Source organism: Leucopleurus acutus (genome assembly GCF_964270905.1).
Source record: "Leucopleurus acutus genome assembly, chromosome: 1".
NCBI lineage: Eukaryota > Metazoa > Chordata > Mammalia > Artiodactyla > Delphinidae > Leucopleurus > Leucopleurus acutus.
The window spans coordinates 86,266,032-86,286,751 of NC_139142.1; the positions used below are offsets into that span (position 1 = coordinate 86,266,032).

The 20,720-nt window shown below is 39.3% G+C and overlaps 1 protein-coding gene across 1 annotated transcript in view; it reads left to right on the forward strand.

Annotated features, from left to right (window-relative positions):
- Positions 1–20,720, forward strand: part of WDR76 (WD repeat domain 76) — a gene marked incomplete at its 5' end in the record, with an annotated part of 64,198 nt that overhangs the window by 132 nt on the left and 43,346 nt on the right. Inside the window, 5 exons of the mRNA XM_082850331.1 lie at positions 20–228; positions 1,645–1,711; positions 2,866–3,276; positions 15,939–16,031; positions 17,328–17,383. Of these exons, the coding sequence (XP_082706457.1) occupies positions 20–228; positions 1,645–1,711; positions 2,866–3,276; positions 15,939–16,031; positions 17,328–17,383 (836 nt within the window). The remainder of the gene's footprint in view (positions 1–19; positions 229–1,644; positions 1,712–2,865; positions 3,277–15,938; positions 16,032–17,327; positions 17,384–20,720) is intronic.

The following is a 20,720-nucleotide window of genomic DNA, read 5'->3' on the forward strand; positions in this document are numbered from 1 at the left end:
CCACTTCCGGCTGAGCTAGAAAAACCGGAAATATGCGACCAGAGGATTGTGGGATTGTGGAGGACGTCTGGGCGCCTACGGCCAGAACGTCGAGTCTGTTACTGCGCACGTTCATAGGCCGCCCTGGCCTCCTCAGTCTCGCAGTATTTGGACGCACTTTCTGGCGGGAAGTTGCTTCCGCTGGGCTTTGCTGTTGAGACCCTGCGGCGAGGAAAGGCTGAATGAAAGGTTTCGCTCGTTAGAGTTGGTTTGAAGCCAAGGAAAATCGGGTAGTGAGGGATAAGAAACTGAGGAGATAGTGAAGGGCGGTTTGTCCAGGTTGTTGAAAGCTCAGAGTTAGCGTTTAATCGGAATAGAAATCCTGTTAATAGCACCTGATTAGCTCAGTTGATGAGGCTGAGCGGGTTGTGGTGAGGTATTTTTTGGTCACGTGAGGGCAAGTGGCAAGAAAAAAAAAATCCCCCAGGCGGCTTAGAACAGTGCCTGAAATCCGAACACTCTTAGGCTTTACAGTTCTTTCCGTTTCTGGAGACTGCCTATTAAAACATATTCCTGGCTGAAATGTTTGTATATAAAAGTCCATAAGTAATTATTAAGCACCACGCTTAGCTTTCTCTAAGGAGTATGGAATATTGTTGAAAGGCTTGTTTCCTCCAGGAACTTGAATTTCATTTAGTAAGTCTTGAAGGGCTTATAGAAGAGTAACTGAAATAATCCCAATTTACTAGTTGGGTTGTGTTAAAAAACATAGCCTAATTGGTAGTCAGAACACAGTCACTGTAGAAAGGGTTTTATAACTGCTGTGGTGGGGAGAGAAGGGACAGCCTGAGCAAAGTCTTGAAGTCCAGAAATAACATGGTATATATCAGACACTATGAAAAGTTTGATTTTATCAGTAATTTTTGAGTCAAGGAGTGTGCAAGTTCCTGAAGGGCTTTAAAGGTGCTGTTAATAGGATTTGTTCTCAAATTATTTCACCTGTATCCTAAAATTGGGCCTCAGCTGGGAGAAGAAATGAAATTGGGCAAGTCTCGATCAAGGAACAGTGGATAACTCAAGTAACCAATCAAGGGAGCAGTTTTGAGCTATAAAGAAAAGGACTGTAAAAGAGTAGATAGAAATTTGTTATAAATTCATCAGCTCCAAAACTATGCTATCCAGAGGGAGTAAATCTGTTGGGAAGGCAATTTTTTCTGCTCGCGGCAACCCAGAAAATAGGAAAAAAAAAAAGTTTAATATGGCAGTGACTATAAGAAATACAGTGCCCTGAAATCTTATTTATGATGCTTTGTGATACAAAAGTTATTTAAAACATTTCCCCAGTCTTTGGGCTTTGTAAGGTCATCACTAAATCTTAGTTAACTGGTGGGCGAAGTTTAAACCAACTTAGTTAACTGGTGGGTGAAGTTTAAACCAGCTTAAGTTATCAGCTCTTGAAAAAAAAAATCAAAATGCTTCTATTCCTAGGAAGAAAATACGGTGGCCATTGGGCATAATTTTCTGGTGGTGGGATTACAAGGAACTAGGGGCTGAGGTAAAGGCTGCATATATATTGATTTCATTTCCTCTCTATTTCATATGGTATTTAAGTGCTCCTGAGTCTTTTCCAGGCTCACGTTGCTAGGCAAGGTGGTTTTTCCTTAGGAGAGGCTCAGGTGTTTTTCAAAGTGAGATACTGGCATCAGCAGTATCAAAATCACCGGGATCCAAGGTAAAAATGTCGATTCGGTCCTTTCTATTCCCTGAGGAATTTGAGTTTGGGGTGAGGCTGGCAACCTTGCCTCTTTAAGAGACTAATGTAACGCCCAGTGCTCTCTCCCCCTCCCACCGGCTGGGATCAGAACCCTCCTGCGCCGCCCTGGCCTCCCCCTCCCCGGACCCCTCCCCACCCCTCCCACCTCCACCCATCCCCGCCTCCCGCCGCAATCTTGGCGGGAAGACGCCAGCTGCTAAGCGGAGGGAGGATGTCTGGGTCGCGCGCGGAGGCCGAGGAAAAGGTGGGCTTCAGACAGCGACTCCAGGTGAATGGGAGAAAAGGCTTGTCCCTTTCGGGTGTGTTCCTGCCTCAGTCTTCGTGAGGGGTGTGCCGGGCATAGGCCGAGGAGGATGGGAGGACTTGCCACCCGGCACCTCCTGACTCTAAAACTTTCCTGCTCCTTGGGGCATCTCTCAGTTTAACGGGTTTTTGGGGGTGTTGCTTTAAAAGATAAGCGGGATGCCTGTCCTGGTTTTCCTCTGGAAAGTAGACCTTCAGCATTGAGGAAGATGCTTATCAATAACCCCCAAAATAGTGTCTGGCTGGGATCCGGAAGCCTGCATTTGCTTTTGCAGTCGTTATGGTCAGTTTCCCACTCTTGAAACAATTCCAGTTACTCAGTCTCCTCAGTTACAAATTGTCGTCATTATTATTATTTTTTTTTTTTGCGGTACGCGGGCCTCTCACTGTTGTGGCCTCTCCCGCTGCGGAGCACAGGCTCCGGACGCGCAGGCTCAGCGGCCATGGCGCACGGGCCCAGCCGCTCCGCGGCATGTGGGATCCTCCCGGACCGGGGCACGAACCCGTATCCCCTGCATCGGCAGGCGGACTCCCAACCACTGCGCCACCAGAAGCCCCTGTCGTCATTTTTATTATTGGTCTGGACGACTCATGGGTAAGAAATGTGTCCAGTATAATAAATAATTCTATTCAGGTTAATGAATTAGGTATCTAGATTTTTGAGGGAAAAAGGTTTCCTTACAGGCTATCAGTTTGGCTTTGTGTTGTCATTATGAAATAGGAATTAGATTTATTTATGCAGATCTGTAAGAAAAGGCTTAAAACCTGGAATTTTAATACTCTCTGTTTTCCTTTATTGACCTGAATAGGTGAATGAATATAAGGAAAACCAAAACATCGCTTATGTGTCTCTGAGACCGGTACAGACTACAGTTTTAGGAAAAACAGCTAAGGTGTATCTTGTTCCCTTTTCACTCAGTAGCTACAAGCCAGATCAACTTAAGCGCTCCAAATCCCTATTAGATAAGAATTCTAACAATGAAGTGGCATGTAAGAAATGTAAGAAGGCTGAAGTAAAGAAAACTTGCAGAAGGATTTTAACCCCAAAGATGGAAGCCACATCTTCCAAGGCAGAATCCACTCTGCAAAAATCATCCTTAGATGTTCATGCTGAAAGTAACAAGTGGCAATACAAGAGCACTTCAGATACAGTGATTCTCAGTGCTGATACAGAAAGCAGCCAGGATGGAGACAGTGATGAAGGTACCACACCAGGCATGGTAAGAATTTAATTACTAGCTTATTCAAATTTTTCATATTTAAAAGTATGTTTTTAAGTTCTGATAAGCTAAGGTTATCAAGGGTCTCATTAGCTCAAACAGATTATTTTGTCATCTAATTTATGTTTAACTGAAATTTTATTCTTTAAATGTATAACATAACTTCCTTGGGTTAATTTTACTCTTGGTTTCGATTTGTGAAAGAGGGGATTGACTTAATCTTCACTCTGCTTCCCTTTTTCTTCCTGTCAGCTTATTGCATTTATTTTTGAGCTTCTACTTTATGGTGTCATGCTCACTTTACATATTTATGCACAGTGTACCAGAAGAAGCTGAGTTGTGGGACATATAGCATTTGAATGACTCCATGTCAGGTTAGGAAAATCACCATTAATTGATTGCATTCATGTGCTGAATATTTCCTTTAATTATGTAAAGGAGACAAGTGATGGAGTAGAGAAGATACGTGAGAAACACTAATTCTATTTAAAATAATAGTTCCATCAGTTTAAGGAATTAAGCATCTAATTCTTTTGGCTTATATTGCCTGCCGGGAGTGTTGTACTTCATTTAAAGTGACAAATTTTATGCAAGACAAGGTAAAACCCTACCACATGATGAAAAGTTGATGGAACTAGAACAGAAAATGATGGTAGGGAAAGGGAGATGGGATAATTGAGGCGGTGTTGTAATGAACTAGGACCTGTGGTGGGACAGGGTGGGCTAAGTCATAAATGCGTTGGACTGGGGGTTGGAAGCCTGGGTTTTAGTCATGGCCGCTTCTAAGAAACCTTGTACCTTTAAGCAGATCACTTCTACTGTGAGGAAATTGGATAAGATTGGTGGTTCTCAAACTTTAGCCTATATCAGAATTACCTGGGAGGCTTGTTAAAGCTCCTGTGCAGGGCTCCACCACCAGTTTCTGATTCAGAAGTTTTGAAGTGGGTATAGAATTTGCATGTCTAAAATGGTTTCCTAGAGACAACAGTCCAGGACTGCACTTTGAGAACCAGTGGATTTGATTATCTCTTTGGCCTCTTGAACTGTAAGATTCTGAGTATATGAGGCTAATATAAAACAGATTTTATTTTGATGTAAGGTAAACAGGGTCAGAAATTAGAACATGAGGTAGGACTGGAGATAGTCAGTCATAAATGCTCAGCATATATTTTCTTAGGACAAGCTGAAAGAGCTCACATCTTTTTATTAAAAAAAATAAATTTATTTATTATTTATTTTTGGCTGCATTGGGTCTTCGCTGATGCGCGCGGCCCCTTTCCAGCTGTGGTGAGCAGGGGCCCCTCCTCGTTGTGGTACGCTGGCCTCTCATTGCGGTGGTTTCTCCCGTTGCGGAGCACGGGCTCTAGGTGCTCGGGCTTCAGTAGTTGTGCCTCGCCGGCTCCAGAGCACAGGCCCAGCAGCCGTGACGCACGGGCCCAGCTGCTCTGCGGCATGTGGGATATTCCCGGACCAGGGCTCGAACCCATGTCCCCTGCATTGGCAGTTGGATTCTTAACCACTGCACCACAAGGGAAGCCCGAGGTCACATCTTTTATAGAACATTTCATTCTTTTGTTCTCTTCCCTTTCGATAATTATCTTTTTGGGGTAAAATGGTTAAGGCTTTGTGGTACCATGCTTTAGGAAAAGTATTTAGTTTATAAGCTTATTTGTTCTCAGGTGAAGGATGGCTTCTGTCACATCAAAGACAAGTGCCTGTAAGTCTAGAATTTTATTCTCCTTTTCTGGGAAGTTTGCTAAATTTCATCTCTCAGTCCTTCTATTAAATATTTTAATGTCATGAAGCATTTCTGAACAGTTTTAAAAAAATTTGAGAAAATTTTACACTTACAGAAGAGCTGCAAAAATAGTAAAGACAATTCTCCTATATCTTTCACCCGTCTTCAGTTTTTGTTAATATCATACATAGCATAGAATGTTTATCGAACTAAGAAATTAACCTTGGTACAGTGCTGTTAACTAACGTACAGAATTTATTAGGATTTCACCAGTTTTCCAACTAATATCCTTTTCCTCTTCCAGTATCAAGTCCAGGATCATACAGTGGATTTAGTTGTCATGTCTCTGTAGATCTGGAAACAGTTTCTCAATCTTTCATGACCTTGACACTTTTCAATAGTGCTGGGCAGTTATTTTGTATAATTTTCCCTCAATTTGGGTTTATCTGCTGTTTTCTCATGATTAGAGTAAGATTTTGCATTTTGGGGAAGCATACCACAGAAATGAAAGTGCCCTCCTCAGTGCATCATATCAGGGTGTACATGGTGTTGGTATTTTACTGGTGATGTTGACCTTGATCATTTAGCTAAGGTGGTGTCTGCCAGGATTCTCTAATGTAAACTTACTATTTTTCCCTTTGTAATTACTAAATACTTTGAGGAAGATACTTTAAGACTATGTGAATATCTGGTTTCTGTCATCAAGCATATATTTATTTTTTTATTAAGATAGAATTCACATAACATAAAATTTACTAAATTGTGTAATTCAGTGTTTTTTAGTATACATACATAAGGCTGTGCAGCCATCACGACTATCCAATTTCAGAAATTTTCATCACTCCAAAAAGAAACCACATACCTGTTAGCAGTGACTACAAACCCTATTCCTCCCTCCCTCAGCCCTGGAAACCACTAATCTACTTTCTGTCTATAGATTTGCCTGTTCTGGACATTTCATATAAATGGAATTATACAATATATGGCTTTTTTGGTCTGGCTTCACTTACCATGTTTTCATCATTCATTCATGTAGCATGTATTGGTACTTATTCCTTTTTATGGCTGAATAATATTCCATTGTATGGATATACCACATTTTGTTTATGCATTCATCAGTTGATGGACATTTGGGTTGCTTTCACTTTTTTGCTCTTAAGAATAATGCTGCCATGAGCATTTACTTGTGAGATTTTGTGTGATGTTTTCCATTCTCTTGGTATATACCTTGGAGTGAAATTGCTGGGTCAAATGGTAACTGTGTTTAACTTTTTGAGGAATTGTCAAATTGTTTGCCAAAGTGACTGCACCATTTTTACATAACCACTATGAAAAATCCAATTTCTCTATACCCTCAACAATACTTATTATTGTTTGTCTTTTTTAAAAATTAAAATTTTTAATTGAGGTAAAATACACAATGTATAATTTACCATCTTTACCATTTTTAAGTGTACAGTTCAGTAGTGTTATGTACATTTACATAGATGTAAAACGAATGTCCAGAATTCTTCATCTTGTAAAACTGAAGCTCTATACCCATTAAATAACTCCCCATTCCCCATTCCCCTACCTCCTTTCAGCCTGTGAAAACTACCATTCTACTTTCTGTCTCTGTGAATTTGATTGTTATAAGTACCTCATATAAGCGGAATCATATAGTATTTGTCTTTTTGTGACTTATTTCACTTAACCTAATGTCCTTAATTGTTTGTTTGTTTGTTTTTTTGCGGTACGCAGGCCTCTCACTGTTGTGGCCTCTCCCGTTGCAGAGCACAGGCTCCGGACGCGCAGGCTCAGTGGCCATGGCGCACGGGCCCAGCCGTTCCGCGGCATGTGGGATCGTCCCGGACCGGGACACGAACCCGTGTCCCCTGCATCGGCAGGCAGACTCTCAACCACTGTGCCACCAAAGAAGGCCTATTTTTAGTTTTTTAAGGAACCTCCATACTCTTCTCCATAGTGGCTGTATCAATTTACATTCCCACCAACAGTGCAAGAGGGTTCCCTTTTCTCCACACCCTCTCTAGCATTTATTGTTTGTAGATTTTTTGATGATGGCCATTCTGACTGGTGTGAGGTGATACCTCATTGTAGTTTTGATTTGCATTTCTCTACTGATTACTGATGTTGAGCATTCTTTCATGTGTTTGTTGGCAATCTGTGTATCTTCTTTGGAGAAATGTCTATTTAGGTCTTCAGCCCCTTTTTGGATTGGGTTGTTTTTTTGATATTGAGGTGCATGAGCTGCTTGTATATTTTGGAGATTACTCCTTTGTCAGTTGCTTCATTTGCAAATACTTTCTTCCATTCTGAGGGTTGTCTTTTTGTCTTGTTTATGGTTTCCTTTGCTGTGCAAAAGCTTTTAAGTTTCATTAGGTCCCATTTGTTTATTTTTATTTCCATTTCTCTAGGAGGTGGGTCAAAAAGGAACTCGCTGTAATTTATGTCATAGAGTGTTCTGCCTTTGTTTTATAGTGTCTGGCCTTACATTTAGGTCTTTAATCCATTTTGAGTTTATTTTTGTGTATGGTATTAGGGAGTGTTCTAATTTCTTTCTTTTACATATAGCTGTCCAGTTTTCCCAGCACCGCTTATTGAAGAGGCTGTCTTTTCTCCATTGTATATTCTTGCCTCCTTTATCAAAAATAAGGTGACCATATGTGCATGGGTTTATCTCTGGGCTTTCTATCCTGTTGCATGGATCTATACTTCTGTTTTTGTGCCAGTACCATACTGTCTTGATTACTGTAGCTTTGTAGTATAGTCTGAAGTCCAGGAGCCTGATTCCTCCACCTCCATTTTTCTTTCTCAATATTGCTTTGGCTTTGGGATCTTTTGTGTTTCCGTACAAATTGTGAAATTTTTTGTTCTAGTTCTGTGAAAAATGCCAGTGGTGGTTTGATAGGGATTGAACTGAATCTGTAGATTGCTCTGGGTAGTATAGTCATTTTCATAATGTTGATTCTTCCAATCCAAGAGCATGGTATACATCTCCATCTATTTGTATCATCTTTAATTTCTTTATCAGTGTCTTATAGTTTTCTGCATACAGGTCTTTTGTCTACTTAGGTAGGTTTATTCCTAGATATTTTATTTTTTTTGTTGCACTGGTAAATGGGGGTGTTTCCTTAATTTCACTTTCAGATTTTTCATCATTAGTGTGTAGGAATTCAAGAGATTTCTGTGTGTTAATTTTGTATCCTGCTACTTTACCAAATTCATTGATTAGCTCTAGTAGTTTTCTGATAGCATCTTTAGGATTCTCTGTGTATAGGATCACGTCATCTGCAAACAGTGACAGTTTTACTTCTTTACCGATTTGGATTCCTTTTATTTCTTTTTCTTCTCTGATTGCTGTGGCTAAAACTTCCAAAACTATGTTGAATAATAGTGGTGAGAGTGGGCAACCTTGTCTTATTCTTGATCTTAGTGGAAATGGTTTCAGTTTTCCACCACTGAGGACAATGTTGGCTGTGGGTTTGTCATATATGGCCTTTATTACGTTGAGGTAAGTTCCCTCTGTGCCTACTTTCTGGAGGGTTTTTTATCATAAATGGGTGTTGAATTTTGTTGTAAGCCTTTTCTGCAGCTATTGTGATGATCGTATGGTTTTTATTCTTCCATTTGTTATTATGGTGTATCACATCGATTGATTTGCGTATACTGAAGAATCCTTGCATTCCTGGGATAAACTCCACTTGATCATGGTGTATGATCCTTTTAATGTGCTGTTGGATTCTGTTTGCTAGTAGTGTATTGAGGATTTTTGCATCTGTGTTCATCAGTGATATTGTCCTGTAGTTTTCTTTCTTAATGACATCTTTGTCTGGTTTTGGCATCAGGGTGATGGTGGCCTTGTAGAATGAGTTTGGGAGTGTTCCTCCCTCTGCTATATTTTGGAACAGTTTGAGAAGGATAGGTGTTAGCTCTTCTCTAAATGTTTGATAGAATTCTCCTGTGAAGCCATCTGGTCCTGGGCTTTTGTTTCTTGGAAGGTTATGGGGATTCCGTTGTAGGTTATTTGTTGCTTTTCCCTTGTTGCTTTTAATATTTTTTCTTTGAGTTTAATTTTTGTTAGTTTGATTAATGTGTGTCTTGGCATGTTTCTCCTTGGATTTATCCTGTATGGGACTCTCTGTGATTCCTGGACTCGATCGACTATTTCCTCTCCCATATTAGAGAAGTTTTCAACTATAATCTCTTCAAATATTTTCTCAGTCCCTTTCTTTTACTCTTCTTCTTCTGGGACCCCTATTATTTGAATGTTCGTGTGTTTATGTTGTCCCAGAGGTCTCTGAGACTGTCCTCAATTCTTTTCATTCTTTTTTCTTTATTCTGCTCTGCAGTGGTTATTTCCACTATTTTATCTTCCAGGTCACTTATCCGTTCTTCTGCCTCAGTTATTCTGCTGTTGATTCCTTCTAGAGAATTTTTGATTTCATTTATTGTGTTCATCATTGTTTGTTTGCTCTTTAGTTCTTCTAGGTCCTTGTTAAACGTTTCTTTATTTTCCGCATTCTATTTCCAAGATTTTCGATCATCTTTACTATCATTACTCAGAATTCTTTTTCAGGTAGACTGCCTATTTCCTCTTCATTTGTTTGGCCTGGTGGGTTTTTATGTTGCTCTTTCATCTGCTGTGTATTTCTCTGTCTTCCCATTTTGCTTAACTTACTGTGTTTGGGGTCTCATTTTCACAGGCTGCATGTTCGTAGTTCCTGTTGTTTTTGGTGTTTGCCCCTAGTGGCCAAGGTTGGTTCAGTGGGTTGTGAAGGCTTCCTGGTGGAGGGGACTAATGCCTGTGTTCTGGTGGATAAGGCTGGATCTTGTCTTTCTGGTGTGCAAGACCACGTCCAGTGGTGTGTTTTGGGGTGTCTGTGACCTTATTATGATTTTAGGCAGCCTCTCTGCTAGCGGGTGGGGTTGTGTTTCTGTCCTGTTAGTTGTTTGGCATAGGGTGTCCAGCACTGTAGCTTGCTGGTTGTTGAGTAGAGTTGGGTCTTAGCGTTGAGATGGAGATCTCTGGGAGAGCTTTTGCCATTTGATATTACATGGAGCTGGGAGGTCTCTGGTGGACCAACATCCTGAGCTCTGATCTCCCACCTCAGAGGCATAGGCTTGATACCCAGCTGGAGCACCAAGACCCTGTTAGCCACATGGCTCAGAAGAAAAGTGAGAAAAAAATGAAAGAAAGAAAGAAAAAATAATAAATAGAGTTCTTAAGATAAAAAGTAATTATTAAAAATAAAAAAATGAAAAAATAATCAAAAAAGAAAGAAAGAAGAGAGCAACCAAACCAAATCCACCAATGATAGCAAGCACTAAAAACTGTACTTAAAAAACAAAAACAAAAACGGACAGACAGAACACTAGGACAAATGGTAAAAGCAAAGCTGTACAGACAAAATCACAGAAAGAAGCATACACGTACACACTCACAAAAAGAGAAAAAGGAAAAAAAATCTATATATAAAAAAAGGAGGAAGAGAGCAACCAAATTAATAAAGAAATCTACTAATGACAATTAACTCTAAATACTAAACCAAGGTAAACATAAAACCAGAAACAAATTAGATGCAGAAAGCAAACTCTAAGTCTATAGTTGCTCCCAGAATCCACTGCCTCAATTTTGGGTTGATTCGTTGTCTATTCAGGTATTCCACAGATACAGGGTACATCAAGTTGTGGAGATTTAATCCGCTGCTCCTGAGGCTGCTGGGAGAAATTTCCCTTTCTCTTCTTTGTTCATACAGCTCCTGCGGTTCATCTTTGGATTTGGCCCTGCCTCTGCGTGTCGGTCACCTGAGGGCGTCTGTTCTTCGCTCAGACAGGATGGCGTTAAAGTAGCAGCTGATTAGGGGGCTCTGGCTCACTCATGCTGGGGGGAGGGAGGGGTATGGAATGTGCGGCGAGCCTGTGGTGGCAGAAGCCAGCATGTCATTGCAACAGCATGAGGTGTGCTGTGTGTTCTCCTGGGAAGTTGTCCCTGCATCACGGGACCCTGGCAGTGGCGGGCTGCACAGGCTCCTGGGAGGGAAGGTGCTTGCACACAGGCTTCTTGGTGGCTGCGGCAGCAGTCTTAGTGTTTCATGCCCATCTCTGGTGACCACACTGAAAGGCATGGCTTGCGCCCGTCTCTGGAGCTTGTTTAAGTGGTGTTCTGAATCTCCTCTCCTCGTACCCCAAAACAGTGGTCTCTTGCCTCTAGGCAGGTCCAGACTTTTTCCTGGACTCCCTTCCGGCTAGTTGTGGCGCATTATCCCGCTTCAGGCTGTGTTCACATGGCCAACTCCAGTCCTCTCCCTGGGATCTGACCTCCGAAGCCTGAGCCTCAGCTCCCAGTCCCCACCCACCCCAACAGGCGAGCAGAGAATCCTCTCAGACTGGTGAGTGCTGGTCGGCACCAATCCTCTGTGCGGAAATCTCTCCTCTGCCCTTCCTAGTGTGTGGAAACTTTTCCTCCTTCACAGCTCCCTCCAGAGGTGCAGGCCCTGTCCCTATTCTTTTGTCTCTGTTTTTCTTTTTTCTGTTGCCGTACTCAGGTGTGTGGGGAGTTTCTTGCCTTTTGGGAAGTCTGAGGTCTTCTGGCAGCGTTCAGTAGGTGTTCTGTAGGAGTTGTTCCACATGTAGACGTATTTTTGATGTATTTGTGGGGAGGAAGGTGATCTCCATGTCTTACTCCTCTGCCATCTTGAAGGTCTCCTCTAAGTTGTCTTTTTTTTTTTTTTTTTTTTTTTTGCGGTATGTGGGCCTCTCACTGTTGTGGCCTCTCCCGTTGTGGAGCACAGGCTCCGGACGCGCAGGCTCAGCGGCCATGGCTTACGGGCCCAGCCGCTCCGCGGCATGTGGGATCTTCCCGGACCAGGGCACAAACCCGTGTCCCCTGCATCGGCAGGCGGACTCTCAACCACTGCGCCACCAGGGAAGCCCCTAAGTTGTCTTTTTCTTGTTGAATTGTAAGAGTCCTTTATGTATTCTGGACACTAGGTCCTTATTAGATATATTATTTGCAAATATTTTCTCTCATTCTGGGACTTTCTTTTCACTTTCTTGATAATGTCCTTTGACATACAAATGTTTTAAATTTAAATTTCATTTAAAAATTTTAATTCGAGGTCAGTTTATTTTTTCTTTTGTTGCTGGTGCTTTGGTGTCATATCTAAGAAACCATTGCCTACGCCAGGGTTATGAAGACTTATACCTATATTTCCTTCTGAGAATTTTATAGCTTTAGCTGTTAAATTTAGGTCTTTGATCTATTTTGAGTTAATTTTTGTATGTGATATGAGATGGGGTCCAAATTCATACTTTTGCATATGGATATCTTTTTGTCCTACAACCATTTGTTGTCAAGACTCTTCTTTCACGTTGAATGGTCTGGACTTCCTTATTGAAAACAAATTCACCATAGGTATATAGGTTTATTTCTAGACTCAGTTTTATTTAGTTGATCTATCTGCCTATCCTTATTGCCAGTTCCACACTGTTTTAACTACTGTAGCTTTGTAGTTAAGTTTTGAAATCAGGAAGTGTGAGTCTTTTAACTTGGTTCTTCTTTTTCAAGATTGTTTGGCCATTCTGTGTCCCTTGCATTGCCGTATGAATTTTAGGATCAGCTTATCCATTTCTGCAAAAATGACATTTAGAATTTTGACAGATATTGCACTGAATCTGTAGGTCAATTTGGGAAGTATTGCCATTTTAACAATATTAAGTTTTTCAATCTATGAACATGAGATGTCTTTCCATTTACTTAGATCTTCTTTAATTTCCTTCAGTATTTTGTAATTTTCTGTGTACAAGCCTTGCACTTCTTTGGTTAAATTTGTGTCAAAGTATATTTTTCTTTTTGATGCTATTATGAATGGTATTGTTTTCTTAATTTCATTTTCTGACCATTGATAATTATAGAAATACAACTTATTTTTGTATGTTGATCTTGTATCTTACAACTTTGCTGAAGTCATTTATTCTAATTTTTTTGTGTGGATTCTTTAGGATTTTCTACGTATAAGATTATGTCATTGGCAATAAAGATAGTTATATTTCTTCCTTTCCAATCTGGATGTCTTTTATTTCCTTTTTTGTCTAATTGTCCTTGCTAGAACTTCCAGTAAAATGTTTAACAGAAGTGTCTAGAGCAGACATATTTATCTTGTTCCAAAGTTTAGGGGAAAACCTTTCAGTTTTTCACCATTAAATATGATGTTAGCTGAGAAATGTATATTTTTAAAAAATTTTATTTCAAAGTGATTACAGATTCATAGCAATTTGCAAAAGTAGTACAGAGAGGTCTCATGTATTCTTCACCCAGTTTTTCCCAATGAGGACATCTTGTTTGTTTTTTGATTGAACCCGGGCCCTTGGCAGTGAGAGTGCAGAGTCCTAACCACTTGGCAATCAGGGAACTCCCCCAATGAGTACATCTTAAATAACTACATTGCAATATCAAAACCAAGAAATTCATATTGGTATAAGGTGTGTGTATAGTTCTGTATCATTTTATCACATGTATAGATTCATGTAGCCACCACCACAATCATGATACAGAAATACTCCATCTCTATAAAGATCTCTGTTAGGCTACCCCTTTATAGTTTTGCCCACTGCCCTCCCTCTCACCATCCTTAACCCCTGGCAACCACTAATTTGTTTTCCATCTCTACAGTTTTGTCATTTGGGGAATGTTGTATTTGTTTTCATACAGTTTGTAAATTTTTGGCATGAAGCATTTGTGGTACGCGGGCCTCTGACTGTTGTGGCCTCTCCCGTTGCGGAGCACAGGCTCCGGATGCACAGGCTTAGCGGCCATGGCTCACGGGGCCAGCTGCTCCACGGCATGTGGGATCTTCCTGGACCGGGGCACGAACCTGTGTCCCCTTCATCGGCAGGCGGACTCTCAACCACTGCGCCACCAGGGAAGCCCCCAAGCATATTTTTAATTCAAGTTATTTTCCTTCTTTCGTTTTTTTAAAGATAGTATTTCTTTTCCTGTTTTATAGATGCAGTAACTTCTCAAGTGTCAAGATAATGGAATTAAAAAGATATCTATTTTCTATAATATATTTACTTTGACAGCCTACTTTGTCTGATATTCTTTGCTCAGTGTTTGATGTTGCAAGTTTTTGAGGGGTGTGTAATGGGTGAGAATAGTTTGAATTACATATACCTCAAAAAAATGTCTGATGATTTTTGTTAATTTTCTTAATTTTTCCTGTGGTAAGTAGAATCATTTAAATTTGTTTCTTTGATCTCCAAATGCACCATTTTGAAATAGATTCTTAGGAAGTTCTTGATGATGATGGTGGTGATGTTTTTCTCTGAGAAGCAATTTTAAAGGCAATGTCAAAATAACCTTTGCTGCCACTGTTATTTTATGTGTGTGTGAGAAAAATCTTTATTTTGGTCAAATTGATGCATGTACATATGTGTTTACATCATATAATTCCACGTGTGTGTGTATATGTATCTTACATAGAGGTAATTCCATATGTACACACATGTATACACAGGAACAAATCAAAACAGCCAGCAATTTTCTGTCACATACCTCTCTATTTGTGGTTGCTGCTCAACAGACAAATTGCACTTTAAGCCATTTTAGCTTTTCTCCCCCACATTATCTATTGACTTACTATGGAAAGTGAAGTTTAAACATGTGTGCTGTCCCCTTCTCCCCCCACCCCATGTTTTCCCTTCCCAGATCCTTATTACGTATAGTCCAAGCTTTACCTGAGTTGCAAAATTTCTCTCAATGTAAATCACATAATTCTAATGGCTTCATGTGTATATATATATTTTATTCATGAAATATTTTCTGGGGCCCTCCATCTTCCTACTTCTTTCTGGACTGTTTTACTCTTTCTTGGCCTTCTTTTTACTGCTTTCCTTTAAATTTCTTTTATCTTTTATCTGTCCTGTGTTGGAGCTTCTGTAGCCTGGATCCTGTCTTTCTCTTTCTTGGTTTATTATCTCATTTTGATGAAGTGCAGCTTATAGTAACTTCCTGAAAACAGGTGTATGAAAGATAGTTTGCATGTCTGAAAAAGTCTTTATGCTTTTTATTTGATTGCTGGCTTAACTGGATTTAGAATTGTAAGTTGAAAATAATTTTTCCTTATCATTTTTAACACATTCTTCCATTGTTTTCTAGCTTCCTCAATATTGAGAAGTTAGTATCATTCTGATTCTTGGTTCTTTGTGGTCTGTTTTTCCCTCTGCAAGCTTTTGGGATCTTCTCTTAACTCACCCATCTCAGGAACTGAGAAATTTTGTGATGATGTGCCTAGGCTTGAGTCTTTTTTCATTCACTGTGTTGCATACATGTCAGGCCCTTTTAATCTGGTAACTCATTTCTTCAGTTTTGAGAAATTTTCTTGTATTATTTATCTAATGATTTTCTCTCCATTTTCTCTGCTCCTTTTTTCCCCCTACAACTATTAGTTGGATATTGGACCTCCAAGATTTTCTAGTTCAAAGTTGTCTTTTTTGCCCATGTGTTTCTCTTTCTTTGTTCTCTTTTCTGAATTTCTTTAACCATTTCAATGAATTTTAAAATTTCTGTTATTGAGTTTTTTCTTGTTTTGTTTAATAAAAAGATAACTTTGAGAAATAGTACAATTAACGGCCAGTAGGAAGTAATGTGCTATTAGGTTACACCACCTGACTTCCGACATCAGATCACTTGTTATTTAATTGGGAAGCCATACATATATTCTGTGATTATCCCAAACTCAGACTCTTTATCTCAATATTCAATGCAGCAAAGATTATGTCCTATTTGGTAAGATAACATAAAATAATTAGAGTAGGTGCAATTCGAAGGAAAATATACATGTGGAGAATGCAACAACTAGTTTTGCGAGGCACTTTTGCTATGGATTATATAAAGTAACAGAATCTTTTTGGTGTAATTTCATAGGATGATTTTTCAGGATTGTCACCATACGAAAAGAAGAGACTGAAGAACATATCAGAAAATGCAAACTTTTTTGCTTCTCTTCAGTTGTCTGAGGTTTGTGTGGAGTTTCTAATTAAAACTGAGATACTATTCCTCTTGCCAGTAGGTTGATAAAATACTCATAGTATCAGGTTTCGTAGTGTCAAATGAGGGAGGGTAAAGCTAGGAGCAAGATTTTCACTTAATAGAAAGAGTTTACCATATTTTATTGATTCCAAGACATTTTTTTTTGAAATTGGCATATTAAAACTATAACTGGCAGCTTCCCCTCACCCCTTTTTTGGTAGTACATAAGATAATGGTGTCTTATGAATAGTTGTCTTGGATTCAAAGAAACAGGGTATGTTCCAAGAGGTTGCTTTAACTAAAGGTTAAAGGTGAAGTAGGAGGGATGGGTTAAGGGATGTGTGGTAGAGGAGAGAGAGGACGGCTTTTTTTTTAAACTTTAAGAATAGATGCGAGGAACTTTCCTGGAAGTCCCATGGTTAAGATTCCGAGCTTCCATTTCAGGGGGTGCAGGTTCAATCCCTGGTCAGGGAACTAAGATCCCTCATGCAGTGTGGCAAGGCCAAAAAAAAAAAAAAAAAAAGAATATATGGGAATATGCTTTGTATAGGAAACTTTAAGGATAAGTGGCCAGAAGTATGCTAATGTTTTATAATCATTATTACTAAAGGTATAATTTACACTGAAGGTCTTCACACTGGGGTAAAATTTCTATGTATGAGAGAATAGCTGTTTAGGAGGGTGTGTGATGTTTTCCCCCAAAATACATTAAATCCTTGGCTTTATTAAATAACTATTTGGTTTCTCTGAATACCAGATTCCTAAATATTCAGTGTGTATTTGCATCTTGAGGGGAGGGAGGGTGAGTTAATATAAGGGACTAAATTGTTGAGTCACTAACAGTTGAAAATTCATAATTTAGACAAAAGTATCCCTGATTTTGATTTTAGTTAACAGAAATTCTGATTTGATTTGTGGAAGTATAACCTGCAACTTTTCTGGAAAACACCAAAGTAGAATTGCCTGTAGTAGAATTTAAACTTTTAAATTTGTAGTATATTTGATAAATGTTTAATGTTTAATGATGTAAACTTGTTAGCAACTTGGTCCAAGGTATCAGAATGTCAGTACATTAGGTAGTATTATATACTTGTCTTTATTATTGATAGTGTATTTGCCTCACGTCTACTAGAAGAACAGGTATCATATCTCACGGTTCTTTAGTTGCTATATAGATCTTGGTTTAGTGTGGAAACAGTAGCAGATACCTAATATTTTAGAAGGTAAGCTATGTAGTTATAAGATAGTGTTTTTTTACATGTGTATGTTTTGTGTATTTTGCAGTCAGCTGCAAGACTCCGTGAAATGATAAAGAAGAGACAGCCTCCTGAATCCAAAAGGTAAAAGATTTGGTTTACATTTCCTGTACCATGATATATTGCTGAGTTGTTTTATAATTTGAAAAACTGGTTCAATATAGTAAAATAAATAGCAGATCAGAAACTCTGTAATTTAATTTAATCTAATCTTAATCCTTTATAGGAACTCTGAGGGAATGCTACCTTTTAATAACTGTAAAGTTCTCATCTTCATCAAAGGACTATACAGGAAATAGAATCTTGAGAGCTGAATTTTGTTTATATTTATTACTGCTGCTAATGGAGGGAAATCTTTATTACCACTAAATTGTTCTTATTTTTGCCTGAGAAACTGTTCTTAAAGATTCTTCTACTTTATTTTTCTGGCTATCTTTTTGCTTCTCAATTTGTTTTTTCTTTCCCATTCCTAGAATAAAGGAAGGAAATGAGCATTTGTTGCACATCTATGAAATACAGTGCAGTGACCTAAAATTTTTATACTGCATTATCTCATTTATTTCTGGCAAAAATTTTGTGGGATAGAAAACAGGCTCAAAGAGGTAAAGTACTGATAATTTGCTCAAGGTCAAAGTAGTTCTTAAGTGGAAACTTCAGGATTTGAACTCCAGGATTCCTCAGGTTAAGTTCTCTCCTCTTCATTTTAGCAGGGCTTATGTATAAGAGAAGAAACTGAAAATCTTGGCATCAGTAGACCATTTTTTTAGTGCTAGATGCTAATGAAATGTAGCATCATTTAATTGGTTTGATTCTCATGCAGGTTAGCTAGCTTGAGAAAAGCTAAACCTTTAATTATGACCAGGTATCCGCGAGTGTGAAAAATTGTTACAGGAGGAACATCATTAACACTGGAAGATAATAGCACCGGTTCTGCATATTTTTTATTAGCAAAGATTTTTTTTTTTTGCGGTACGCGGACCTCTCACTGCTGTGGCCTCTCCTGCCGCGGAGCACAGGCTCCGGACGCGCAGGCTCAGCGGCCATGGCTCACGGGCCCAGCTGCTCCGCGCCATGTGGGATCTTCCCGGACCGGGGCACGAACCCATGTCCACTGCATCGGCAGGCAGACTCTCAACCACTGTGCCACCAGGGAAGCCCTATTAGCAAACATTAATGGTGTTTTTCTCATCTAAGTCACAGAATTCCAGCACTTAGTAGTTGTATAAGTATTAGTATCCAGTAGATAGAGCAGAAGTTATGTAATATAGAGGAAAGAGCATAGCTTTTGAAATTTGGCAAACATGATTTCAAGTTTCAATTCAGCAACTTACAGCTATGGTATTAACTTTGGACAATTTATGTAATTTTCTTTCCTTATCTGTAAAGTTGGCATTATGCCAATCTGGAGGGGTTTAAGTTTTTAAAAATTACTAAATATATTACATATACAAAGAAGTGATGTGAAGTATTTTTTTATTAATCAATTTATTTTTTAAAAAATTTATTATTTATTTTTGGCTGCATTGGATCTGCGTTGCTGTGGGTGTGGGCTTTCTCTAGTTGCAGCGAGCAGGGGCTACTCTTTGTTGTGGTGCACGGGCTTCTCATTGCAGTGGGTTCTCTTGTTGTGGAGCACTGGCTCTAGGCACACGGGCTTCAGTAGTTGTGGCAAGTGGGCTCTAGAGTGCAGGCTCAGTAGTTGTGGCACATGGGCTTAGTTGCTCCGTGGCATGTGGGATCTTCCCAGACCAGGGATCGAACCCGTGTCCCCTGTATTGGCAGGCGGATTCTTAATCACTGTGCCACCAGGGAAGTTCCCACATATGAAGTATTTGTATAGTTGAAAAAATAATAGTAATTCAAGCACCCATCCATGTACTTGCCATCCAGGTCAATAGAAATTTATAGTACCTCTTAAGGCCCTCCCTCCAGATAACAGTCATTATGTGAATTCTTATTTATTTATTTATTTGGCTGTGTGGGGTCTTAGTTGTGGCACACGGGATCTTTCGTTGCAGTGCGTGGGCTTCTCTGTAGTTGCGGTGCGTGGACTCTAGAGCATGCGGGCTTAGTAGCCCCGCAGCATGTGGGATCTTCGTTCCCTGACCAAGGATCGAACCCGCATCCCCTGCATTGGAAGGCTGATTCTTAACCATGGGACTGTCAAGGAAGTCCATTATGCTGAATTCTGTGATAATCACTCCTTGCATTTATTTATAGTTTTACCACCTGTGAATGTATATTTAAACAGTATTTTGCTTATTTTGTCCTGTTTTTTATATTGACATATAATGTGCCATTTTTATATTCTGCGATTTTATTTTGCTCATTTTTATATCTTTATGTTTTAAAATTCATTCATGTTGATGTGTACAGCTTTACTTCATCATGTGTTTTCTTCTGTATGAATGTGCTATGTTGATGGACAGTTGAATTGTTTCTTTTGTCAATATCACACTGTTTTGCTTATTATGGCTTTAAAGTAAGTTTTGACATTGGGTAATCAGTCCTCTAACTTTGTTCTTCTCCTTAAATATTGTGTTAGTTCTTCTGTGTCTTTTGCCTCCCTGTATAAACTGTAGAATCAGTTTGTCAATATCTGCAAAATAACTTGCTGGGATTTTGATTGGGATTGCTTTGAATCTATAGATTAAGTTGGGAAGAACTGACATCTTGACAATATGTCTTCTTGTCAAAGAACATGGATAATCTCTCCATTTATTTAGTTCTATGATTTCTATCATCAGAGTTTTGTAGTTTTCCTCATATAAATCTTATAAATATTTTCTTAGATTTATGCCGAAGTGGTTTTTTTTTTGCTTTATAATTTAAATGGGTTGTATTTTAAATTTCAAATTTCACTTGTTTCTTGCTGGTATATAGGAAATCAGTTGACTTTTGTATATTAACCCGGTATTCTACAACCTTGCTATAATCACTTATTACTTCCAGGAATATTTTTATCCATTCTTTAGAATTTTCTAAATAGACTATCATGTCATTTGTGAACAAATACAGTTTTATTTCTTTCTTCCCAATCTTTATACCATTTATTTCCTTTTCTTCTATTATTGCATTAGGTAGAACTTTCAGCACAGTGCGATTTTTTTGTTGTTGTTAGTTAATTAATTAATTAATTAATTTTTGGCTGTGTTGGGTCTTCGTTGCTGCACGCAGGCTTTCTCTAGTTGCGGCGAGAGGGGGTTACTCTTCCTTGTGATATGCGGGCTTCTCATTGCGGTGGCTTCTCTTGTGGAGCACGGGCTCTAGGTGCACGGGCTTCAGTAGTTGTGGAATGTGGTCTCAGTAGTTGTGGCTCGCGGGCTCTAGAGTGCAGGCTCAGTAGTTGTGGCGCATGGGCTTAGTTGCTCCGCGGCATGTGGGATCTTCCTGGACCAGGGCTCGAACCTATGTCCCCTGC